The 20,707-nt window shown below is 49.6% G+C and overlaps 3 protein-coding genes across 7 annotated transcripts; 2 read left to right on the top strand and 1 right to left on the bottom strand.

Moving 5' to 3' along the window:
• Positions 1–318: 318 nt before the first annotated feature.
• On the top strand, positions 319–3,692 carry LOC108650908 (uncharacterized). Of its 2 annotated transcripts, none has more exons than XM_018100237.3 (3): positions 319–783; positions 2,844–3,173; positions 3,239–3,692. In XM_018100237.3, exons 1-3 carry the CDS (start codon positions 766–768, stop codon positions 3,557–3,559), a joined length of 669 nt encoding a protein of 222 aa, XP_017955726.1. In that variant the 5' UTR covers positions 319–765; the 3' UTR covers positions 3,560–3,692. The 2 variants fall into 2 exon arrangements, with proteins under 2 accessions (XP_017955726.1, XP_030242534.1); XM_030386674.1 differs by lacking the exon at positions 319–783 and adding an exon at positions 2,452–2,475.
• Positions 3,573–6,283, bottom strand: SCOT (Succinyl-CoA:3-ketoacid CoA transferase). Its single transcript, XM_018100229.3, has 4 exons — positions 6,024–6,283; positions 5,371–5,566; positions 4,112–5,088; positions 3,573–4,043 (listed from the first exon to the last, which is right to left on the bottom strand). The coding sequence occupies exons 1-4, from the start codon at positions 6,078–6,080 to the stop codon at positions 3,729–3,731; spliced, it is 1,545 nt and encodes a 514-aa protein (XP_017955718.1). The 5' UTR covers positions 6,081–6,283; the 3' UTR covers positions 3,573–3,728.
• Positions 6,284–6,304: 21 nt separating this feature from the next.
• mv (lysosomal-trafficking regulator mauve) lies at positions 6,305–20,658 on the top strand. Of its 4 annotated transcripts, none has more exons than XM_089258969.1 (19): positions 6,305–6,533; positions 7,359–7,651; positions 7,720–7,796; positions 7,854–7,998; positions 8,074–8,184; positions 8,244–10,968; positions 12,135–12,914; positions 12,973–13,415; positions 13,475–14,437; positions 14,502–16,103; positions 16,167–16,337; positions 16,399–17,148; positions 17,205–17,338; positions 17,393–18,146; positions 18,211–18,352; positions 18,411–18,769; positions 18,838–19,739; positions 19,791–20,240; positions 20,299–20,658. In XM_089258969.1, the coding sequence occupies exons 2-19, from the start codon at positions 7,517–7,519 to the stop codon at positions 20,417–20,419; spliced, it is 10,764 nt and encodes a 3,587-aa protein (XP_089115095.1). In that variant the 5' UTR covers positions 6,305–6,533; positions 7,359–7,516; the 3' UTR covers positions 20,420–20,658. The 4 variants fall into 4 exon arrangements, with proteins under 4 accessions (XP_089115095.1, XP_017955707.1, XP_089115096.1 ...); XM_018100218.3 differs by having other exon boundaries at positions 6,305–6,579; XM_089258970.1 differs by lacking the exon at positions 6,305–6,533 and adding an exon at positions 6,608–6,700.
• Positions 20,659–20,707: the final 49 nt, after the last annotated feature.

Genomic DNA, 20,707 nt, shown 5'->3' with positions numbered 1-20,707 from the left:
TTAGAGCATGTATGAATTGCTTATACATTAGAAGAAGAGTCTTGACACCCAACCAAAAATTTAAATTCTGCACAAAGTCACTGCACACTGTAGTCGAGACATTAACCTTTTATACGTTTGCTGTTAGTCTAGACAGCAGCCTACTCTTCAACAAAAAGCTAACTGCTGATTCACTCAACCAAATGAACCGGCATTCCACTAAGTGCTTTAAAGCGATCTACTTGTCTGAGGAAAGCTTACTCTCTTCAATTGTCTCTCTTGCTTACTCTTCGTCTGCTTACTTCCACATATATTTCTACAGCTCACCTAATTTTTTTTGTTTTTATTCCTCGTTCAAAAGCTGTTCATAACAGACGTGGAGTTCGCTCGTCTCTCTTCAAGCAAAATAAAAAAGCTATCCGGCAGCGGCAAAGAAAATGCTGAAATATTTTAATATATAATTCGATAATAACACACCACAACTAATTAAATGTGTTTCAAGTGCAATTTTATTCAATTTTTCAATTTCAACCGGTTTTATAGCAAAGTTTTCCCACTTTTTAATGTGCAGTAAAAGCAAATAAGTTATCTTATATTTTATATATAAAAACTGTATTTACATATACATATATGTGTATGTGTTTGTAAATGTGCAGTTGTTTATTTGTTTTATTGCTATACATTAATAAACAAATAGACCAAAACAAAACGCAGTGCGAAACGAGAGGAACATAAATATCACCAACAGCAACAACAACGACAACAATAGATAAAAGCTAAACAACTATGGTCTACTCCATAAAGGTAAATTCCAAAACAGAGAATCATGTCCCCTTTCTCTGCACCTCCGCCCATGTCTAAAACTTGTTGCTAATATTTAGACCAAAAATGACGCTGACTGCTTAAAACTTGTTTCTTAGACTTTTACTCGCTGCCATCATCGATCGAGTGAAAGAAGATGCCTCAATTTGTGCAATGTGCCCGGCACCCTTAGTATGTATATAGCCTTCATAATTTTGTTGTTATGAAACAGCGGCGCGATATCGCCGAGCCCACTATACTATATACATACGTATATATTCTAGATAACTATCAATAAAGCCTAGTTAATGCCAGAGGCGTCTGCAATTATGTAAAATAGCTTTATAAGGCGGCTCTGTCACGGACGAATTAGTGTATATGTATGTCGGATAGAGCCCGGATTGTGGGACAACATTTTTCTACAACTGCTCACGTCGCCAGTGGAGATTTAGTTCTAGTACAGAATGCCTAGGTTTTAGCTTTACTTTTTATAGAGACAACATTTTCAGCTCTTTAAATATTTTCATATGTGCGCAATTTGAAAATCTGTTTCCAATATATGTACATATCTTTCATGCATACGAGCGAATAATTTTTTTGAAATTTTAGTTCTAGTATAAAAGCCAATGCAACCGACTTAAATTTAGTTTAAATATAGCAGCCAATGTAGGCAACAGTTATTTATTTGGTTCCTATAGGAAGATACAAGTTTCCGGTAGCATATATAAGCTTAAGCATATGTCTTACGAAATGACATTATCAAAATAGGCAATAGAGTTTTGTGGAACTTCCCCGCATTTCTAATATCCCTCAGTCACAAATAAAGCTGTTGTTTAATGTTACAGTCACTCTTTCTGTGCAAGCAGACCTTAGAACAATTCTATGCGACCTATAAATAAATATTACTAGCAATTATTTATTCAAACGAATGCGAGACATGTTAATTACCATTCGTTCGCTTTGCCTGGCTGGACACCATATCGAGCGCTTACTGTGACGTAGGCATTGCCCTGCTAATCGGAGTGATTGACTTTGAATGTTAGTTTCTTGCTATCGCCAGATAGTTTATCGTCAAATTATATCAATAACATTCATATCATATATTTCAGAGAGATCTCCTTGTAACTTGAATTTAAAATCAATAACTAATAATAAAACTACAGAACATGTTAGCTAATATGCTAGTCCGCTATTAGAGGCTGACGTAGGAGCAATTTAATTGCACACATTGAAATAATTATAATAATAGTGTATGCCATTAGGGCCTAGTCGTGATCTCCAGTATAGAATGCTGTTTCCATTTCCTATTTTCCACTTTTTTTACTGACCCTTTCAACTCGAACTAATGTCGCACGCGATCTCTCGGGCCCGTTTCTGGTAGCATGTGCGATTGATCCACAGTATAGATGCTCAAGTTGTCAATTAAGGGGCGTAGCTCAATCGAACAAGTAGACCTTAGAGATCTAAGCACTCTCCTCAACTGCTCCGGCATAGGCATTCTATTAAGTTGCGTACTTAATGATAAGCCTCAAACATTTCATAAGCTACCAGGCGCCGTATCTCAAGTCTCGCTGATAGCGATAAGTCACTATAAACATGATTATTATTATTATTATTATTATTCAGTTGTCGGGCTAGCCTGTGGAGCTCTGGACAACAATTTCAATGGTTAGTGTCTAGCTAAACATGATAGTGGTAAGATGTTTGCGACGAAAACTATTTCGTCTATATTGGAAATATTACGCGGAATACCTAGGTCTATTTGAAATGAATCATGCGCCACGATCGGTACCGTGGGGGTGCCGTTATCAGAAGAGCTAGTCTCGTCTATTTTTGGTACAATAACAAAGGAATAAAATAACAAAATACTTTTGATTTGCCAGCTACCCTATCGGTGCCATAAAGAGAAACGGCAAACAATTTCAGATACGAAGGGAATTTCATTATAAAGCCTTTTATGTAGTCACCTCTGAAGACCTGGGAACAAACTTGCACTGAATACAATTAATATTCTGTATTCTGTAACTCTTCAACTCTTCATTTTGATGTTTTCTCGTTTTTAGAACAGCGAAACGGGTGAATTCGAGTATTTTTACACCGACTCAGCGCGCATCAAGCAGCCGAAATATGATGAGGAGACAGGTGAGCCGGTTAACGATCAGATGAAGGTGCGCTATCGCAAGCACGGCAACTTTCATGTGCCCAAGCGCTATTTGCGCGGCACCATCTGCGACGAGGTGGACAACGTACTGGCCAACAAGCACCACGAGCACCCGGATATAACAGCAAAGCATGTGATCGGCAGCAAAGCCACAACGAGCACCTCCAAAGAAAAGAAAACGACGCCCGGCTACGAGCGGGAGGATTACATCAAAATGGATGGCGTGAGTAGCGTAAGTCGAGCATTGAATTTCACAAGATCCCAAGATCATTAACTAACAGCTGATTTTATCTGTAGAACATCATATTGGGCTATGAACGCAACAACTCCTTCCTGCTCTTCCTGATACCCACGCTCTTCTCCTGGAACATGATTCTGTGGGGTCTGCTCTCCATACTGGAGATCGGGCTGCACATGATGTCGCACTACAAGAACTCCCTGACCATGCAGAAGACTCTCTACTTTCGCAGTCCGCTTCACGTGCTCTCCTCACAGTTCTGTGCGATCTGTCGCAACGAGTCGGGCAGCAAATACAATCGCACCTTCGACATACTCAACGAACAGATGCGCGTGGCGCATCGCACCGCATTGAAGAACATGGCCAAGGCCATGGGCTGAGTTGCAAACGCACTTATAGCTTCAACAATTGTAAAACCATTTTACACTTTAATGGTAATAAAAACAAACGATTATTGCTTCACGTCTAACAACAATAAATGCACAAATATATCACCTGAGTACCTGAACAGTATTTCTAAATAGCCTTCTTTCTGGTCGCAATCGCGTTCTAAATGGATATCTGTGCCATCGGCTTCACGTTGGGCGAGACGCTGAACTTGGCGCCAGTGCAGGCCGCAATGTCGTCCACGGTGTAGCCCTCGCCGAATTCCAATAGGGTCAGGCCCACGCCTTTTTCCACTTGGAACACAGCCTTCTCCGATATGATCAAGTCGACGACGCCTTTGCCGGTCAACGGCAGCGAGCAGCTCTCGAGAATCTTAGGCGAGCCATCGCGAGCATTGTGCTCCATAGTGATGATGACCTTGGTGCCAGGTGCTGCCACCAGATCCATGGCGCCGCCCATGCCCTTTACAAGCTTGCCCTGCAAGAAATTAATTACATTAGTAAACTCAATAGATTAATTTTAATCCCTCTCTCTCTCTCTCTTACGGGTATCATCCAGTTGGCCAAGTCACCTGTTGCCGACACCTCCATGGCGCCCAGAATGGTCAAGTCTACGTGGCCACCACGAATCATGGCAAAGCTGTCGTCGGAGCCGAAGTAGGCAGCACCTGGCACTACGGTAACGCTCTCCTTGCCCGCATTAATCAAATCTGGATCGACCTGGTCCTTGGTGGGGAACGGGCCCAGTCCCAAGATGCCATTCTCCGACTGCAGCATCACGTTCATGCCCTGTGGTATGTAGTTGGAGGAGAGCACGGGAATGCCAATGCCCAGATTGGCGTACATGCCATCGCGAAACTCTAGAGCCACTCGCCGAGCAATGCGTTCACGCAAGGCTTGTGCCGGGCTGACCTCTGCCGCGGGCTGGCCTTGTCCTTTCGGCTCTGTGATGCGCAGGCGCTCGACGCGCTTGTTGTAGTTGGTGCCCTTGAAGATGCGCTTCACATAGATGCCGGGCACATGGATCTCGTCTGGTGAGAGGGCACCCACAGGCACAATCTCCTCCACCTCCGCGACTGTGATCTTGGCAGCACGGCACATGGGCGCATTGAAATTACGCGCAGATTTGTTAAAAATCAAATTGCCCAAGGGATCCGCCTTTTGAGCCTTGACAAAGGCAAAATCAGCAAAAATGGACTCCTCCATGACATAGTTGCGGCCATTGAATGTTTTCACGGGCTTAGCTGCGCTCGACTCAATCACTTTGCCATTTTTGTCATACTTGATGGGCGCGCCGCCCTGCTGCACCAGCGTGGCATAGCCGGTGGGTGTGAAGAAGGCGGGTATGCCCGCACCGCCAGCGCGAATCTTCTCCGCCAATGTGCCCTGTGGCGTCAGCTCAACGGCTAGCTCGCCGGCCAGGTATTGACGCACTAGCTCGGTATTCTCGCCCACGTACGATCCAATTACCTTGGACAACTGTTTCTGTTTAATCAGCACGCCCAGGCCGCAATCGTCAACGCCTGAAGATAAGATAGATAACGTTAATACAAAGGTTTACAAGAACTTGAAGGTGTAATTTTTTTTTGTTGCAACGGCTGGTAACTCTGGCAGTAGGTTAATAAACCGGCGAACTAGTTTTAATAGCCACTTAATAACAGGTATCGCTGTTATACTATATATGCCACCACTGTAAAGTATTGGCAGCAGTGTTACAATATAGAAACCGCCACTGTTAAGCTAGCCTGCGAACCAGTTTCAGTAACTCCATGCTAACAGCTGTCATACTGTTATAATTTACCTACCTCCATTATTGGACACTCCAGTAATGTTCTTGACGCCCTTTTGCTTGAGTGCCTCAATCATCTTTTCGGGAATGCCGCAAATGCCGAAGCCACCAAAGAGAATTTTGGAGCCATCCTTAACGTCGGCCACTGCATCGCTGGCCGATTCGTAGATTTTGCAGTGACGCTTGCCCGCAGTCGAGTAGCAGGCAACGAACTGAAAGTTGAAAGCAGGTGTTTAAATTACATTCAGTTCTAGCATGTCATTTGCATACTTGTTTGGCACGGATCTATTTGTGGAGATTGTTTTCATGTTCTATGTTGTTATTTGTGCGAAACTTACGTAACAAAGTAATTTTAATAAATTAGCGATGCGTGTGGGGTGGGGGAAACAGTTCGTGTGGGGTGACAGCAATCAAAATATCGCTTATCAACATCGTCAAGCAGCGAGGCAGCTAGCCAGGCTGTCCCTAACGGGGCTTATCTATGAATCTGAACTCCAACATTTTTATTAGTTCGACCTGTTGCGCTCTTTGTTTTCCTTTTCAATAGAACAACATGTGGTTGAAAAACACCTGCCTTAATATTGTTTTTGCATTCCATAGCATATTGACCATACAAAGTATCTAAATATGTTATTACATTATCTATTTATGTATCTATATCTCGCTTACCTTGAACGTTGGGTTCTGGTTGCCCAGGCGGTTATATGCAACTAAGCCACGCAACATGATGTTCTATTTTACACTTTAACTAATAGTATTTATTGTTAAAACAATCAATTCTGTTAGCACTTTGATTGCGAATTTCGCATATGAGCCCAGCCGCGATCAATTAAAACCCAACACTGCCAGCTGCTGAATGGACCGACAGCCTTAACAGTATCTACAATGTTATTAACAGCGCGCACTCACTGCTATCGATTAATCTGTACAGAAGCTGAATATATCGCTAGAAAGCTATCGACCACAGCTGATTTCTGCAAAAACAAAGCAGTTTTCAAAACACTTTTGTTTATAACAATAGAACGCACGCATGCAACCATATACGCGCTCTAAGAGCAAAGATTGCTTTAATACCCAAGAAAAAATCTAACTAATTGTGATATTTGTGAACCAAATGAACTGAACTTACACTTAAACCAAAATGGCGTATTAAATTGTTTTTGTTGCCTGTGGTTTTCGGTATTTTTTTTTTAATTCTTCGTTTTGTTTCTTGTTTTTGTGCAAGGTCTGTTGATTTTGTGCTTTTATATACTATGTATTCGTACACAAACACTCATACATCACAGTGTCTATTTCATGACCAGCGTCATCAACAATTTACGCAGTTTATAAATTCAACTTTTTCGGTGTGAAAATTGTTGATATTTATTTTATGTTTACATCGCAATTGTGGCTTTCGTTGTGGATTTTATGTTGGTGTTGCTGCTGTCATCGCCCGATAAGCGAAGTTTTATGATTGACAATCGGTCAATTCATTAATTATGTATTTTCTATTGATCAAGCGCTGAGGGGCGTCGCGTGCAGCCTGCTTCTAGTTGGCTCTCTTATCGTCTATTTTGCGAGCATTAACCGTTACATTAACCGTAAAAGGCACGCATCATTGCCAGCTGTTTACTCTGTGTGCTCTATACCGCCAGCCCCGTCGCCCCTCGGCATAAACAAATCATGCCACTGAGTACCCGGCTTTGGATTCGCTTGACAACCGAATGCAGTGGCATTTGTCTATAAATAGCAAATCGAATAGTTTTCCTGCATCAGCAACAACAACAACATCAACTGTAAAAGTTTTCCATTGTCGTTCGTCCAAATAATCAGCTTCACCGGCCTCTGTCTTTCTGCTGCTGCTGCTGCTGCTGCTACTGCAGCAGCTAATAATCTCAGCAAGCAAGCGATGCATTTACCCCCGCCTCCACTCGGTCTCTCTTCCACGCATACGCACGCACATTTACACACAAATGCACTTAAATACTTATGTATATTCGTAATTTACTTGTTTAATTACAGCTGGCAGGCAATCGCTAGCACTTTGCAGCCTTTCGCTCAGTTCTGTTCCAGCGCTTATTGCGGCCACAACGTTGTCCGATGCTCGAACCTGACAGCACAGCAGCCGAAGAAGTAGCCGCAGCAGTAGAAGACAGCAGGGAGCGTGTGTTCGTTCTGCCATGGCCAACGAGCAGCAGCAGCAGCTGGAGGAGGAGCAACGTCAACTGCTGCTGCAAACGCTGAACAGACTTTGGAGCCATTATCTGCACCCCTCCGACTCTGAGACAGTTGATAAGCACGCGGCGAGTGTCAAGGTTTGTATGCAACTCGGATATCAATTCAATGTGTGCACTTGCTCACATTATCAGCTACACACTTGCAGGAACACTGGCTCTGGCAGCTGCTGTATCACTTCCAATACGTGGACGAGCAGACATTGCAAGATGCGCAGTTTAATAGGTAAGTAGAATGCAATAAGAGATAATTCAATATTAATTAAATTGCTCTACATTGCAGCAATTTCAATCAGCTGCCCGAGGAACTGTGCTCTTATTTGCTGGAGCAGGTGTATCAAATCATCAGCGCAGCGAAACGTTCCCAGGAACCCGAGCAACCAGACAAATGCATCAAACAGCTGCGAAAGCAGCATAACCTAGCGCAGGTTTATATATACTTAATATAATTATAAATATATATTTATATATAATATAATACTCTCTGATATGATTCATTGCAGCTTATTTTGAGCACACCCAGTGATTGCAACAAGATTTTGGCATTGAGAACTTTTCTTACTAATGGCTTGGGTCAACATCTGCTCGCCTTTCTGCTGCGCGTGCAAATCAAGGTAAGCCTAGTTGGACTCTGCTTGGCATAGTTAATGTTATCAGCGATTGTCTTTTCCAGCACATTGCTTCGCAGAAGAGCCTCTGCCAGTTGTGCATCAATCTGTTTCCCAATTGCAAATGGAGTGCTGAGAATGCCCCGCTGCAGCCCCTGACCAGCATTGCACAGTTCATTAGTAGCTTTCACCTGAATTCGCAGCGCAATAAAACGCGTCGTCAGCAACAGCAGCAGCAGCAGCACCAACTACAACACCAACCACAACAACAGCCACAGCCACAGCAACAGCGACAACAACCCATTGAGATTATTAGCAGCTTCAATGAATTCAGAAATGCTTGTAAATCAAGTGATGAATTGGCCCTGCTGCTCATTCAGTTGCTCTCGCGCTGCGTCGATGCTGAGCAGGACCCGCAGCTCAGTGTAACGGTGCACAACTTTGCACTGGGCCATTTGTGCAGCAGCTGTGTGGATGAGTGCGAGCAGGAGGCGGAGCTGCCCGGTAGCAAGAATGATGAGATTATTAAGTTCGAGCTGCTGCAGCTGATTGCGCAGTGTGTCAACAATTTCTACATGCACGAGCAGCAGCCCAGCTCCTTGGACTTTAATAGCCAGTGCAGCCAGCTGCTCTATGCGCTAGCTGCCAATCGCAGCAGCTCGGTGCTCTCACATGCTGTGCTCTACATTATATTTGGCACTCTGCACAATCTGGTGGAGTTCGGCCCTCAGCATCTAAATCAAATCGACGTGAAGCTCTTTGACGCCTGCTTCGATGTGCTGCAAGAGGCAGCCGCATCCACCAACAGCACCTCGCTGCTCTTTCTGCACATCTACAAGCTGCTGCTGCGCCTCACGGATCATCTGTCGCGCCAGGAACAGCAGCTGCAATGCCTCATGGAGAGCAGCATGTCTAGCGCTTTGGTCAAGCAGCAGCAGCAACATCAGCCGCCGCGCTACAAGCGTCAGCGTCACAGCCAGCTTCACTGCACGGAGCGCTCGCTCACCTGTTATTTCCAGGGCAAGCTTTATCAGCTGTTGCCCAATCTGGTGCCGGAGCTGCAGGAGCACACCGTGCGCTCGCTGCTCCGCACCGGCAGCTGCTGCTGCCACTACAATGCGAGCAACTATGCCACCTGCCTGCGCCTGGCCACCCAGCTCTCTGGCAGCTACCAGAAGTGCACCTACAAGTTCCTCCACTACAATGTGCTGCACACCATCTTCGTGAAACGCTCGCCTCAGCATTGCGCCGTTTGCGAGGAGAAGCTCAAGTCGCCGGCATTTCACATGCAACTCCTGGGCATCTATAAGGACAGCTATCGATCATTGTTGAACAGCGGCTCGATGCTGCTCTTCCTGAAGCACCTGAAGCATATTGCCTATTTGCTATCATATGATCTGGCCGCTGGCATTCTGGCCGAGGTGGCGCTACCCATTTTCCGGCAGTACAAACAGCTGAGTGAGTGCAAGACCACGACGACTGGAGTGCATAAGCTGCAGCGCCTGCAGCTGCCCTGCAAGCTGGACAACTATCGCATTCTCCACGAGTGCCTCAGCATTTTTGTGATGTACCTGAGTGACATACGCCTCGTCAAGGCCTTCTACAACGAGGAGAACATTGGCTACATGCAGGATCTGCTCTGTGTGCCGGAGCTGCAGCGCGGCGTCTGCGATCTCATCAAGGTGGGCATCGATAACATTGCCTTTCTGGGCGACAACAGCCACGAGCAGATCGCGCTCAGCCGTCGCCTTATACAGCTGCAGCTGAATAGCAGCGATCGCGCCTCACGATTGTTCCAGGCGCTGCTGCAGCGCTGTGCCAAGCGCTCGAATGTGAAATTCTGGCTGGAAGACTCGGCCAATACGTCGCTGTTGGAGGGCCACAAGCCGGTCGATATTCTTTATATAACCGCTCTCCAGTGGACGCTCAACTATGAGCTGCTCAAGACCAGTCAACTGTTCTACAATGAGTTTGCCAAAATCTACTCGATACCCGTGGAAATGACGGTTGACGATGACGACGACGCTGACGAGCAGCAGCAGCAGCTGCAGCAACAACAACAACAACAACAACAACAACAGCCGCAACTGGAGCAGGAGGAGAAATTGCGGCACGGCGATAAGACAATCATTGACATACTCAAGCTAAACTACAATGCTTTAAGTTGTTTTCTAATGCTGCCCAAAGCCGCAGTCGCCGTAACCTCAACCGCAGCGCCAACGCCAGCGACGACGCCGACAATGCCGACCATTCGTGGCTCAAGTTCATTGGAGGCGCTCGTCTCGCAAGTACAGCTGCCGTTCAGTGTGATGTCAGCCTCCGCGACGACTGCAGCCAGCTCGGACTACGCCGATTCCTCCCTGGACTACGCCTCCATCATCAACAACTACGCCGAGCAGCCGGCACTGCCTTCCTTTCTGCAGCACCTGCAGTCTAGCCAGCCGGACGAGAGTATTGTGCTCTTCGACATACGCGGAAGCAAACCCAGTAGCAACAGCAACAGCACCAGCAACAACAACGTTGAATCAGTGCCACTGGCAGTGTCCAGCGTGGTGGCAGAGGATGAGGCAGCTGCTGCCGGGCTAATAAGCAAGCTGCTCAATATTGTGGGCTCGCTATTCGGCGGCAGCGCGGACTCCCCCGAGCGACGTTCGACGCCTGAGCCCACTTTAGACATCGATGCAGATTTGTTTTGCCTCTACGAACCGAATGGGGAGTGCAAGAAACTGCTGCTAAAACTCTTCGAGGCGACCATGGCCATATGCATCAAGGGCTTTCAAAACGAAGAAGGTGAGTTAGCGAGTGTGAACTTGGTTGTGGGTGTTTCAGCAATTGTGCTCTCAAGTGCTTAGAATACGCTACCAGAAAATGGGGCATATTAGCTAGAGATAGCGGAAGGTGATAAAACGTGAACTTATAGAGTTGCTTGGGTCATGTTGGGTCTCGAAAGTGAACTCAATTATTTATATATACATATGTATGTATGTATGTATGTTTGTATATATTTATTTATTTTTTTATATATACATACATATGTATATATTTTTCTTTATTTTTTATTCCTTACATGGTATATTTTATTTCCCAAAATTCGTATAGAACTTCCCAATACTACGATTGCCCTGTAGTAAGCCTTAGTAAGGAAAGTTTGTGTTTTACTTACTGTATAGTATTCCTTGGTAAAGAAAGTTTCTCAACCCGTTTGCAGTTCTGATTTCTATGGCACAGTGCAGGTCATCTCGGTAGCTCTATGGCAGTTCTATTGCCGGTTGCTGTTCACATTCCGCGGCTAATGCGTTTCCAATGCAATCGACGTTGACTATGGCTGGCGCGAAGCCTTAGCAGTGCCCATGAGGCGAGAACAAAGCGCACACATTCACACCCACACACCCACACACACACGCCCACACACACACACACACACACGCGCGCTTAGAGCGAAGAGGTGAGACGCGATGGCGATAAACCTCATAACGGCGCTTTGTGGTTCCTCTAAGAGTTAATTATAAGCCAGTCGAGCTAGTCAGTTAGTCACTCACTCAGTCAGTCAGTCGGGCAGGCCCAGAGTTACTTTAGCCCATAATACGAGCGCTTACAACGCGTGCATCTGGCCTCAGACGAGATTGAATTTCTCTCTCTGAGAGTGTGCGTGTGCACGTGTGCGTGTGTGTGCGTGTGGCTTCGTGCACGTGTGTGTGCGTGTGGTTGCACACGTTACAGACGTATTGACATGGATAGTGGAGCATTCCACACGCTCCGGCAGCAGCAGACGACACTTTTGCTTTGGCGCTCGGCCAACGCTGACGAAGTCGTCATCTCCAGCGATCTCTGTCGATGTTTTCACAAGATAAGGGCGCGCTAGTTCTTATCTAATAGTAGCTGTCATATCTCGTATCTCGTAACTCGCCTCTCCTGATCAACGGCCGTTCTCTCTCTCTCTCATTTCGTCGTTGCAGTTGAGAAGATGCAGAAGCACCTGCGCAAGCTGAAGGCCATCATATTGAGCAACGCCTCCAATGACTGGGCGGAGCACGGCGAGCAGCATGCCCGGGACAATGCGGTCATACAGACGCTGCAAACGCTGCTCAAGATCGCCGAGCTCTCGAGCACACACAACGAGCCAGCGAGCGTCGTGGCGAACAGCCCCACAGAGGCATCCGCTCAGTCCCGACCACGTGCGCGCTCCTTCAACAGCGGCTGCGTCGAGATGCCCCGACAGCAGGCGGCTAAGCTGCCGGCCAAGAACTCGCTGGCCACGCCGCCCACTCCGCGACGGCGACCCACTTCGAGCGATGCCGCCATTGGGGATGCGGATTACTTTTCCACACGCGCCTCGCTCAGCTGCGCCGCCGACAGCGAGCTGGAGCTGAGCGAGAACGAGCAGGAGTTCTATCTGACGGCCGACGAGGGCTACGAGGCAGACGGCGAAATAGCTGAGCTGAGCGAATCCGAATGCGAATTGAATGGCGGCGGTGCGGTGGCCAACGAATCGTGGACACCCTTCGTGCCCTCGTCACGCTATCGCAGCCACATCATGCACGAGGGCTTGAGCCAGCTGGTGGTGCAGATGCTGGTGGAGCTGTCGCTGATCTGCATGCGCCAGCCAGCCGGCTGGACAGAGAGCCTCACGCAGTTGGCCAATCGCTTGTTTGTCATTCGCGACTATCTGGGCGGACCGTTGTGCCTGCTGCGAGGATTTGCGCCCGTGCTGAGCAGCAGCGATGCCAAATTGCGAGGTGAGTGACGATGATTATTCATGCATAGAATTACCCTACATCAGGTGCACTTCCACAGAGCTGCAGCAATCCATATTGGAGCTCATCAGCCATCTGAATACGCCAGACGTGCTCAACTGTTACTTTGGCATCCTGGCCAGCAAGCAGCCGCCGGTGGAGCTGCTGATGCGGCACATGCATCACATCTGCGCTGGCGGCCTGCGCCGTGCTCAGCCCTGCATGGAGCTGGAGTTTCCCATTGCGATCGACGGGAAAATCGTCATCACTGCGGATCCCTTCCTCAGCGAGCAGATTGAGCGCGTGCGCCTGCAGCATCAGCGCTGCCAGGCGACGACCTTGTTTACTCGTGCCGCCTGCATAGTGCCCGTGACGCAGACGCGCCTCTGGCAGCCGGAGGGGCTGACGCTCTCGCTCTGGCTGGAGGTGAAGGGCCAGCAAACGAATCGCAGCTTCGCACAGCTGAACGACGATGAGACGCGCTACTCGGGCGAGGACTCAACAGTGAGTAGACTCCTTCCGCTTGCTCCACATTTTCAACTGACCAGCTTCCTACCTTCTAGAGATGCCATCTCGTTTCGCTGGGCAGCAGCGCCGTCATGCTCAGTATCTACATCAGCCACAATTTGCAGCTAATCCTCGAGCTGGTGCGACCCAATGAGCCGTTGCCGGCACGCGTCGAGGAGCACATGGAGGCCACCAACAGCGAGCTGCCGTCGCAGTCGAACAGCGGCAGCTTCCGTCAGGCGCTGAAGCAAACCAAAATGGCGCTGCTCAACAGCTTTGGCCAGAGGCACCTGCTCAACGGCAACCAGGCGGGCCACGAGGCTGGCGGCTACAGCGACGGCGCCAGCGTGCAGCTGCAGCAGCCGCGTCTGCCGCGCAACAAATGGACGCACCTCGTCTTTGGGTTGCAGCAGCAGGCCGATGGCCTGCAAGTGGGCGTCTTTGTCGATGGCCTGGAGCAGCAGACCCTGAGTCTGCCCTTTCACAATCTGCGCTTTGCCTCGCGCAATCACAGCTTCCAGATGCTGGCTCTGGGCGAGGGCATAGCCGCGAAGAATGGGCTCAGCAACAGCAGCTCCTCGCGCTCCACTCTCGATGGCAGCGCGCCGCGCTATGCGCTGTCCAATGTGGTGCTCTTCAAGCGTCGGCTGGACGATCAGAATCTGATGCTCAATCTGACAGCCATGGGGCCGGACTTCACCGAATTCACCCGGTGTCAGGTGGCCAACTGGAAGCCAAACTATGGACACGTGCAAGTGGGCAAGCTGTCCAGCTGCAACTTTGGCAGCCACGCGGACTGCATGAAGGTGCTGCGACAGGCGCGCGTCTTGGTCTACACGGCTCAGCAGCCGGATCTGGTCATGTGCCACGATGTCAGCCAAGAGCTGGACATGGCGTGCTACGGACAGCCCCAGGGCCACATGCTCTACGGCGAGCTGCTGCAGCATCAGCCGCAGACGCTGCAAACGGCGGTGCTGCTCAGTGGCGGCCTGTCCACCATGCTCTATCTCTTTGCCAGAGTAAGCTGCAGATCATTTGAATTTATGACAGATTTAACTGATTCGTTCTCTTGATTTCGCCCAGATTGTGGAGGTCTCCAGCACAGCCACCACCCAAGCCTTGGCGCTGGATTTGCTGCTGCAGCTGGCCCACTCGGATGCCCAGCTGTACACCGAGTTTCAGCGTCAGGATTACCTAGCGCTCATTGGCTATGTGATCAAGTCGGAGCGCTGCTCCAAGGATGTGCAACTGCTGCGCAGCATTGTCAACAATGCCTGCTCCCAGCCTGTGATCGGCCGCAAGGGCGACGTGCTGCACGTGAACGATAATACGACGGCCACGCTGATCTATCCGCGTCTGCTGCTCGCTGTGCTGCAGCGCTACTCGGACTGGCATCGCTCTGGGGCCACACATTCCGACGTGCTGGACATGCTCTTCCGCTGCATTCTGGCCCTCAGCCGGGACAAGCATCCGCAGCGCGACTTCAACATGGAGCAGCTGCAAAAGTCTGGCCTGTTGCGAGCGCTGCTCAATCTGTGCAAAGTGTATGTCATCGAGTCGCCCAGTCCGGTGCACATATCGCCCTATGCCGCCGAGTGCTTTGTCCAGATTCTGGCCGTCTTTGCGGGCTCTCCGCCGGCGCCTTCACTGCTGGATGAAATGATGAAGCTGCTGCTGCTGCTTCACAGACCTAGCGAGTGCTATGTCACGCATGATCGGACGTATTTTTACTTTCTGCTGACGCCGCAGATGCCAGTGAAGGAACGCTCGGTGGTGGTCGCCAATTTAAGCCGCGTGACCACATCCTTTCGACGCCAGGCACAACCTCAAGTCCAAGAGGTCGATGCAGAGCGCGCGGAGCGGATACGACGTCTGCGTCGACTGCACGACACCGCCTCCGCCTACAGACGGGGTCTCACTGAAATGGAGGAGCAACTGGAGTTCATAGCCGACTGCTCGAATCTCAACAAGGCTGCACTGCGTCTGCTGAACCCCGTGGAAGCGACACGCTGGCGCATCAAGTTCAAGCGTCGCTATCCCAGCCCCAGCCAAAGTCCCAAGCATAGCCCCAAACGCAGTCCACTGAAGATCGCACGCAGACGTGCCCATGCACATCCGAGGCTCTGGCAACCTCCGGTCCACAGCACGCCAAGCGCCACGCACGTATCGCCGCTGCCTAGTCGCAAAACCGACTTTTACGATCAGCTGGGCATCGTGACGCTGCAGCAGCGACTGCTCATGTTGCTCAAGGACTTCCTATGCCTGCTGCCCGACTCTGCCGTGGATGAGGTGCTGCGTCATTATGTGAAAATCGAATTCCTCCTGGTGCTGGCCAATCAACGCAGCTGCGCCGTGCGCACCGCCATCATTCAGCTGCTAGCTGTGCTGACCAAGCGCTTGGCTGCAGCGGAATTGGTCGCTGCCTCGAAGCAGCTCTATCCGCTGCATCTGGCCAATCAGCTGACCATTCATGGCAGCGATGTGGCCATGTTCGAGGCGTGCCTCTCCTGGGTCAGCGATCTGCATGGCAGCCTCACAGACATGATTAGCTCTGATGTCGCTTTGGGCATACGCCAGCGCTTCGGGCTGCAGTCCTTGTTGGCCATTTCGATGGCTCTGGGCAACAGCAGCTGGAACTCGGAACCGCAGCGCGTGTTCAAGGCGCTGCTGCGTCTCTATCTGCAGGTAAGTGGGTTGCCCATGGCATTCTCTAAAGTCACATGCTCATAGCTCTACGCCTCTTTACAGAATCCCGATGAGCAGCTGGGCCTCGTGGAGGCGGGTCTGCTGCAGTGCACCGTCAAGGCGCTGCACCAGCTCTACACGCTGCGCCTAGGCCAGCCCAATATGGATCAGTCCATTGTGGAGCTGCTGAATGGCATTGGCGAGCGAGCGCTGAAATCTGTGGGACAAATCAATGTGAGTGGCCGTTCGTAATCAGTTGTGACCGTGATCTAAATTTGATTATCTGCTTTGACAGCTTGTGTGGGACATCTTGAACATGCTGGCCTTCTACCAGGACAAACAGCCGCCGCTGATTGTGCGCAGTTTCCGTGCGGTGCAGGCTCAGTTGCAGTTCCAATGGCTGAACCTATTCTTCGAGACCTGCACTGGCAGTGGCTGCAGCCATGGCTATCGCTTGCGCAGCAGCCTGCCCGACTGCTCGCTCAGCCAGTCGGAGTGCCGGACGCGCATGGAGCTGCTGATTGATCGCTGCACCCAGTTCTTTACGACAGGCGGCAGCCAGACCAACGGCAGCAACTACGTGGCCAGCAGCCAGGAGCTGGCGCTGTTCGAGCTGCTCGTCTCCTTTGGCATAGCCAACAATCAGCGCTGCAACAACTTCATTGCCTGGGGTCTGCAGCCGTCGCGTCCCCGCGATCTGCGCGCCTACATTGTTGACGCACTGTGGCGCACATGCCAGGACGAGTTCCAGTCCTCAATCATATGCGATGTGAAGATGATCAAGGCGCTGCTGTGGCTCAGCCTGATGGAGGATGTGAAGCCGCCCATAGAGAATTTACCCAATCTGTGCAAGGCGCTGGGCATCAACGAGAATGATTCCACATGGAACCTGGAGCACGAACTGGAGCGACTGGAGCTGAATCGCAGCACTGTGGCAGCCAAGCAGAAGCAGCTGCTGGAGAAGACGCTCTACAAGTTCGAGCCGCTCGTGCAGCACTGCATTGAGACCTCCATGGTGACCACCAGGCGCGTGGCAGAGCTACAGGTGAGATGCACTGGTACGATTGCTGATGAGCTTGCTTAACTTTTAACTCTCAATAGAATGCGGAGCGAAAACTGCTCATGTGCCACATGAAGGACTATGATGACACAAACACCTACACCAAATGGCTGGAGATAATACGCCGGATGACCCACGAGGGCGCGCCCTGGTACTGCAACGAGCGTGCTGAGTGGTAAGTGAATGGGCTCACTTTATATATAAAGTCCACTAATCTGTTTTATTGCAGTTCCTGGGAGCTGGATGACACGGAGGGGCCATCGCGTGTTCACACACGTTTGCGGCGCTGCCATTTGGATATAGATCGGCGATTCTTTATGAACGACTACTGCCCCGGGCAGGGTCAGCGCGAGGAGAAGGATCAATATGTGCGTCCGCTGGACTATTTGATAGCCAGCTACGATCAGCAATTGAATATATCACTCAATTCGCAAATACTCTATAATTTTGCGGCAAAATTTTTGCCCGTTGACGGTGAGATCGATGGCGAGATAATTATAACCGATCTGAAGCTCTATTTTCTGGCCACATATCGTTGTAAATACTTTAATGTGAACTGTGATATATCGAACATAACTGAAATTTGGCTGAAGCGCTACCAGCACCAGGAGAAGGCCTTTGAGATATTGCTGGACAGCAACAAATCGCTGTTCTTTTCGCTGCAAAACGCCGACGACTGGAAGATAATGCGCGAGGTATTCTGTGATAAAATTGTAACCATGCCGGACAGCTCCAAAGTGCTGGCCATAACGCAGCAGTGGCGCGAGGGCCTGCTAACCAATTGGGAGTACTTGATGACGCTCAATCAGATAGCTGGACGCACCTACAACGATCTCATGCAGTACCCAGTCTTTCCCTGGGTGCTGGCCAACTACAGCTCCGAGTGCCTAGATCTGCGCCAAGCGCAAAACTTTCGACGACTCTCGCGACCCATTGCCGTGCAGCTGGAGAAGAACGAGCAGCACTACATAAACAACTATGCGGTAAGTAGAGCAAATAAGGGAATTAGCGATCATATATTAATATATGTATATACATATTTCACAGTACATCGAAAGCACGAATACCAACATGGGCTCATTGATCTTGAAGCCGTATCACTATAGCTCGCACTACTCAAACTCCGGCACCGTGCTGCACTTTCTGGTGCGTGTGCCGCCTTTCACCAGCTATTTTCTGCGCTATCAAGGTAGTTTGAATTCATCCAGTAATCGCTCTTGGACTAATCGAATTCTGCTCCATGACAGACAATAACTTTGACCTGCCGGATCGCACTTTCCACGCACTGCACACCACATATTGCCTGGCCAGCCAGGACAGCTCCACGGATGTGAAGGAACTCATACCAGAGTTCTTTTGCCTGCCTGAAATGTTTGAGAATTTTGAGCGCTTCAATTTCGGCTGTCGTCAAAATGGCGAAAGGGTTGAGGATGTTACACTGCCCGTCTGGTGCCAGCGAGATCCGCGTCTCTTTGTGCTCATCCATCGACAGGCGCTGGAGTCCGAGCTGGTTCGCAATGAGCTGCATCACTGGATCGATCTAATTTTTGGCTATAAGCAAACAGGCGAGAGCGCCGTTGAGGCCATTAATGTGTTCCATCCAGCGGTGAGTTGGCGGCTTAACTTTTCCATATGCCATGCATATATGATTATTATCGTTTTGCCCTTTTCCAGACCTATGCCGTTTTCCTCGACTCGGAGATTAGCGATCCCATTGAACGCGAGGCAGTCAAGACTATGGTGAAGACCTATGGACAGATGCCACGGCAGCTGTTCAAGTCGCCACATCCCTCCTCCAAAGCGCTGGACTATGCTCTGGTGGACACGCCCATTGTGCCCAGTGTGAAGGGATTGCGGTGGGGCGTCTACGTGGGCTCGCCGCAGCTGAAGGTGCCGTCGTGGGCCATCATACACAAAATACCAGGCACCGAGCATCTTGTCAGCTTCAGCAACACGAATGTGGTCTATGCCTTGCCGGCGCGAGCAGCAGTTATGCAGGGCGCTGAGCCCGACACCTATAATGTGATTTCCTGGGGCTACGACGATCGCATTGTGCGCATTCAGCCGCTGAACAAACCACAAGCGAAGCCCAAGAATCTGCTATATAACGACAGCTTCGATGACATCAGCGCTTGTGGCTGTGATGTGAACTCGAATCAGCTCTGGTTTGGCCACAAATCCGGCCGCATTAGCGTCTACAAGTGCACCAGCGGCATGGATGGCCAGCATCGCGCGACCACCAAGAGTCGTCAGAGCTATGTGCGTGGATTGCGTCTATCCTATAATTCAGCATTTCGCAAGATGACCACCAAGAGCACAGGCTCTGGATCTGGTGCTGAAGCATCCGATGACTCGGGCAATCTGCATGCCACCAACTCTTCTGCCTCTATGTCCTCATCTGGAGTCTCCTGCAACGGCGATGCACTCCATCGCGACGGTGCTGACCTAACCTGGTTAGGTCCCACGTTTCTGGTGCGGCACACGGATGAGATCACTTGTATTGCACTGTCCGTGGAGTTTAAAATTGCTGTGACCGCTGGACGTGACGGCATTGCCGTCATTTGGGATCTCAATGAGTGAGTTGATCAATAGCCAAACAGGTTCACTAACTAATCGCTTACCCTTAGCTGGAGCTACGTTCGCACTATTGCACGTCCTGCGGAGATTCATCAGTCGCCCATCACGCATGTGGCCATCAGTCCTACCCTGGGCGACATAGTCACCGTGCACACAATGCCCCAGCAGCCAACGAATGCCAACGCAGCAGCATCGCTGGCCAAACAGAGCGCAGCGGACGAATGCTTCGAGGTGACGGAGGAGAGCCTGGATGATTTTGTCAACGTCAACATCAATCCCAATGGCAAATCCATACTCCGTCTGCACTCGGTCAACGCACGCTACGTACAGCATCAGGTGCACGAGGACCGCATCCAGGCTGTGTGCTATTCCTACATCAAGGAAGGCGTCGGCGTCAATGTCATAGCCACCGCTGTGGAGGGCGGCTTCGTCCGCTTCTGGTCAAGTTGGAATTTGAGTTTCGTCAGCGAACTAACAACGGGCACGGCGCCCATTCACAGGTGAGAGTGGAATCACCCGCTTAAATAGATGGCATATGACAAGGTTTTTTACTTGCAGCATCATTTACTCTACGCATCAGCACTTGGTGGTCTTAACAAAGGACTCCCACATCCAGGTTTGGGAATCGGAGGGTCTCTACGGCAACGCGCCGAAGTTTCCCCAAATTGTTTACAAGTAAACAGTCGTAAACTAAACCTACAACTAAACTCAAAGCATATCAATGACAGACACATAAACCAGAGTAGCTGAAGAATCAAAATGATATCGAGCCCAAGTCACATGGAATTCCATTCTGTAACTAACGACCGGCTTCAATTAATTATATACATATACACACACATATTAGTTTTATAGCCATAGGTACATAAAGCTATTGAAATACACTTTTCTACCAAACAACTTTTACAAGTTATAAAATTATTGTTTGTTTTTTGTTTTGTTTTATGGCCACAATGCTTTGGCAGCT

This window comes from Drosophila navojoa, chromosome 4 (genome assembly GCF_054131105.1).
Source record: "Drosophila navojoa isolate 15081-1374.11 chromosome 4, UAZ_NAV_1.0, whole genome shotgun sequence".
Lineage (NCBI taxonomy): Eukaryota > Metazoa > Arthropoda > Insecta > Diptera > Drosophilidae > Drosophila > Drosophila navojoa.
The sequence above is the reverse complement of the archived record's forward strand: the minus strand, read 5'-3'. Positions and strand labels throughout refer to the sequence as shown.